The sequence below is a fragment of the Buceros rhinoceros genome, unplaced genomic scaffold (genome assembly GCF_000710305.1).
Source record: "Buceros rhinoceros silvestris isolate BGI_N320 unplaced genomic scaffold, ASM71030v1 scaffold5833, whole genome shotgun sequence".
Classification (NCBI taxonomy): Eukaryota; Metazoa; Chordata; class Aves; order Bucerotiformes; family Bucerotidae; genus Buceros; species Buceros rhinoceros.
The window spans coordinates 1-5,139 of record NW_010405292.1 but is presented as its reverse complement, the minus strand read 5'-3'; the positions used below and the strand labels follow the sequence as shown (position 1 = coordinate 5,139).

Sequence of the window (5,139 nt, the reverse complement as noted above, 5' to 3'; positions counted from 1 at the left end):
TCTCCTCCATCAGGAATTCTGTCAGAGGTTTGAGTTTTGGACAGTTTTTTTCCAGGTTTTCCCTGAAACGTTGGCATGTGAAACACAACCCAGAAGTGCCCCTCTAAGATGTCTGTCCTGATGCCCACGAGCTCATAATGTCTGATACGGATCGTTCAGCTGTCCTTTACTAGTCCTCCCGAGCACACGCTTTGTGCAGTACAAAGAGTGCAGTCACTATTATTATCTTTCCTCATGTTTTGTTTTATCAGCATGTTGTTATTGCTCTCCTGAACCCAGCATATCAATTTCAGGTGTCTGATTCTTTGGCTCAGGACACCGTAGCACTTTTTTTTCTCTTTTCATTAACACTAATCTTTTCTAAGTGCATGGAGTCGGAGGAGATAAGAGATTTTTTTGAAAAGGTGGGGAAGAGCAGACAAGATCCGTCGGCCCGCAGAGGTAGACAGAACACGCTGCGATGGGCTGATACCAGTATATTGGTTTTCATTAAGGCAGTGACCTAACGCTGTGGTTTAGGAGCCAGCAACCCCACCACAGGCAGAAGAGATATTGCTGGAGAGTGCAAGAAAAGCTTTGGAAACCTGTGACTTCATCCATCTCTCCTTGCAAAGGTCGACTCAAACGTATATGAACAGTCTGGAAAGATTTGCCAAATCCTCCAGCCAAAAATTTCTTTGGTCTTGAAGCCAGTATTTGAATATTCTTAGGGTGAGGAAGTTCTTTCCTAATGTTCCGGCATGAGAGTTTTTTTCTTACTGCAGCTTAAACCCTTAAGTTACCTGGGTTTGGCCCCTGGCTCTGGAGGAAGCATTGCTGGTTTGGGACATACCTGTCACATGCTTGATGATCCCTTCTCACAGTCTACTCCCCACTGAGGTGTCTACTGGATGTTGTTCAGACAATTCTATTGCTTTCTCCTGTCATGTGATTAACCCTCATCACCTCTGGTATGTGATGCCCCAAACTGGATGTTTGGGTGATCGTTCAGTCTATCTATGAAAGATGCTGAGCAGTGCATCACCTGAACTGAAGCCCTTTGCTCATTAGGTCTTTGCATTTTGACAATTAATGGCCCTCTGGTCTTTTTCCAATGAGATTCACATCCAAGTTACAGCCCTTCCATTGGCTACGTGTTTCCGTCTGCTGAGAGAGTGTCCCCAGAGAACAGCATTGTAAGAATTACCAGAGGAAAGTGAACAGTTGGTGACACTTGATACCCATTTCCTATTTTCAAGGTCAATTCCTCTGTCATGGGAAAACCCAGGGTTGGTTTGACAAGTGTTGCCCCAGGCTCATTTCTGCGTAGCTCTCCAGGTGCTCACAGTACTTTGTTATTGTTTGCAGTGTGTTCTTTGGGTTAAAATATACCATGAGAGGCTGTAGGTACCTCTGTCTAATTCACACCCTGTTAAGGATCACAGTTACCGTTCTGGTAACTTCCCTGTTAAATCCCCGGCTAGTTTTCTCTCAGTCTGTTCTTCTAACTTTGTCTCTGACTATTTTAACATTCACTAACAGTTTGTCCCAGATTTCCCTTAGAATGTTGGATGTTAAGGAGTTGTTCAGTTTTAGCCACGTTGGTCTCTCGCTTCAGTCTCTCTTCAGGCTTGTTTCCTTAGTGTAACTTTCTAAAGGAACTGACAGTTCTCCTATCTCATTTGTCCTCTTTAACTGTTTCTTCTTGTAGCTTATCGACTAATTCCCATGAATTTACTATGATTTGCTACGTTGAAGTTATGTTTTCTTTCCTTCACTTTCTAAAATTCGCTTTCGCCCTTCCATTTTGTTGCCCTTGCCTCACCTTTTAAGGAGCATTTGTCACAGTAAGGTACCTCCTTCACCTCATCCTCACGTTCCTCCTTGGTTTATTCTGACGACTTTCCTCTGAAATGGAACAAGTCTGCGAGTGGTTGTCGATGGGTGTAGAAGAGCAGGGAAGCAGCATTAATTTATTTCCTTCTAGCCCGCCTCTGCTGTCAGCTTTGCCTCTCAATCCTCATTTAATTATCTAGATCTCAAGATGCTGAGGTTTAGAGCTACATTGGGGGGTTCTTCAGCTGAAACTCGGGAGGTACAAGAGGCAGCTCACAGTTGGGGAAGGGCGATGGGAGCTCCTTGGTGAGAGGTGATTTGGGGCAGAAGCCCATAGCGGTGCTCTGAGTTTGTCTCTTCTGTGAAAAGCTCTTGGCTGACTCTAGGGCAAAGCAATCTCGTGAGGCAGGAGTGAACTTGTCAGATGAAGCTGATGTGTTATCATCCACTGGAACTGACAGTCTTACCAGAATTGCCTGCTCTGCACTCAGAATCCATGACCAGCTGGAATAACAACTTGCTGTCGTGGTTAAGAACCTGGGGTGGGTTTTGGAAACTTCAATGAAATTTAATGGTTAAGGTTTTCCTGAAGTTCACATATTACTTTTTTTTTTCTTTTTTCCCTCCTCCCCCATTTCCCCCAAGTCTTCCATCCCGTGGAGTGTTCGTACTGCCGGTGTGAGAGCATGATGGGCTTCCGCTACCGCTGCCAGCAGTGCCACAACTACCAGCTCTGTCAGAACTGCTTCTGGCGCGGCCACGCCAACGGTCCTCACAGCAACCAGCACCAGATGAAGGAGCATTCCTCTTGGGTAACACACCTTTGTTTGTCACGCGGAAACAGCTGCCTCTGCGCTAATTTATTCTGAAAGTTAAACTTTTTATAGTAGGACTGCACGAAGACCATCTGAATAGCAAAGGCTTATAAAGACGTGAACTGTCCTGGTTTTGTGACAGGTCTCGTTGTTAGTTCATGGATGGTTCCGATTGTATTCACCGCCGTTCAAAGCACACGAGACAGCGCCGTCCTTCTCAAGGCCTTCACACGTGTGTTTTCTTCCCTCTTCACAGCTGTCCTACTTTTCTGATGTTTTCCTCTCGTGTAGCTTCAAAAGACATAGAGGTTGCGCTCCCTTTCCTCCTCCTCAGAGGGGTAAACCGGTTCTGTGAATGCTGTGCCTAGAAAGGAATTTCACCCCAGTGGCAGCTTTAAAGAGAGTTTTTCTTTAAGAGGATAACTGGGTACCGTTGTTGTCCTGACAATTAAATATGCCTTGAAATCTGTTAGCTGAAAAGCCGTAAGGAAATCGTGTGAGAAGTACCGTTTGGTTAGAGGACTGTAAGATAATTGCATCTCAAGAAATAATGGACAATTTTAGTTATAAAAACCTATTTTATGGCAAAAGATTAAGCCCAACCTTTTACTTCTTCAAAGAGAAGTTCAAATGATGGTTGGAGTATAATTAGCAATTATCTTTGTGAGGCAGAGTCATTACAGGATTACTGTTTAATTGAGAAAATTGGAGCTTTCTGCTGTTCAGCAGTGGGAAGGCGAAGACAGGAAAATTTGCTCTGAAATACTGTCCTTTTGTTAACAATGTGGGCAGTAAATTTTGGAATGTTTAATCTGATCCACCAGTAGATTATTATCCCATTAAGTATCTATAAATCTGGTCTGGACCTTTTAAGTCAAAGACATATCTCAGTAGTAGCTCCACCTCCAGTGCTCGTATTTCCTTCTGCAGTCTCTGTGCTGGGTTTGCAGCAGGGCGGGTTAGATGGACTGTGCCCCGTTCTGGTGCTGGGGTCTGAGTCCCTCAGCCCAGTTTGGTTAACGTCTGAGCGGGTTGATTCTGACCAGGCTGTGGAGAATAAGTTGATTGTCAGATGTAATATGAACTGGAGGAGGGTCAAGTTACATAAACGGAGGAGGATATTCAGACTGTCCCTCTTCCAGTAAATGAAATGGTGCCAGTTGTTGGATGATCCCACCCGCAGGACTGTCCCCGCAAACCCCAGCTTTAGTGCGGGCCAGAGAGCCCCCTGCAAGCAGCAGCTCCTGAGGTAGGTCTGGGAGCTGGTGAAGACGAGGAACCCTCCCTGCTTGGCAACCAGGGTGCAGCCACCTTGCTTTGGGGACCAAGAATTCAAATTCGCTGCCATCATGATGAGGTTGTGGCTCTGGAATGGCTTCTTTCCGTAGGAGGAGCAGAAGGAATTACACGTACAGCAGCAGCACAAGGCAAAGCCCAGAACTGGGAGTAGATGATCCTGGGAAGCAGAGTTTTGACAGAACCAAAGGAAGTAACGATGGTTGGGAACCTTGAAAGAGACGCGGTTTTTGTACTTTAGCTAATTGATACACCACAGGAATCGCTTCAGAGGGCTGTAGGAGAAGTTCCAGCAGCAGCCGGTTGGGCTGTCGTGTCCAGAAGCCAGGTGTAGCTCGTACCACTGAGAAAGGGCAGTAGGGGTGAGATGGAACGGTGTGTGTCTGTCAGTCTGTCTGTAGGAGGTTTGGGTAGTGCAATCCTGGAGCTACACCTGGACGTGAGCCAGGAGAGGCAAAGGCGTGAGGAGCGAAGGACGTGCTGACATTCCTTGAGCAGCAGAGTCAGAACCCAAACCAAAGCACGATGCAGTGAAGAGGCTGAAGGGTGCCAGAGGGTGAAGCACAGACCAAAGGTGGAAACTGGGGACAGAAATGGAGAGAAGTGAGAGATGTTAGTGACAGGAGGGCAGTCTGAGGAGCATGTCTGTGCGTCTCTAGTCTACAGTCACATTTCTGCTTCTAGAAACTCATTCCTGACCCTTTTAAACTATTTGTTGTTCCTTTTAAGGTACAAAGTGTTTTGAATGGACTGAAAAGTTCAGGGATCTGTCAAACACTGCTGCAGCCTGGGCTGGCGCTGAGGAACTGGCCATGGGAGAGGGCTCTTTGGAGAGAGGGCTCTTTTAGTTTCTCTTTTTTAACTTTTGCAAGTCCTGTGCATTCATTTCATGAAAATTGAAAATGAGTCTTCCTCATTTGAAAAAAACATCTCTTATTTGGACACTTCTGCCTTTGTTACCGGGTGACTGGTACTGCTGGTAAAAGGGCAAAGCTGAACCTTATAAAAAGCTGAAGATGACCCAGCAGAAGGGCTGGATTTGAAGATTTCTATTCTGGATAGAATAAACTTAGCTTTCCTAAAAAAACGCAGTTCAGTACAGAAGACTGCAAAGATTTAACAAGTATTTTCACAAGGTTTTTTTTTCCCTGAAATTCTGAAGTACCTTTGATAATTTTTTGGTACTCTAATTAGTAGAATACTATGATGATTT

At 45.3% G+C, this 5,139-nt stretch overlaps 1 protein-coding gene across 1 annotated transcript in view; it reads left to right on the top strand.

The window, feature by feature from the left end:
* DTNB (dystrobrevin, beta) overlaps positions 1–2,627 on the top strand; it is a gene marked incomplete at its 3' end in the record, with an annotated part of 32,140 nt that extends 29,513 nt beyond the window's left edge. Inside the window, exon 7 of the mRNA XM_010133661.1 lies at positions 2,461–2,627. Within this exon, the coding sequence (XP_010131963.1) occupies positions 2,461–2,627 (167 nt within the window). The remainder of the gene's footprint in view (positions 1–2,460) is intronic.
* Positions 2,628–5,139: the final 2,512 nt, after the last annotated feature.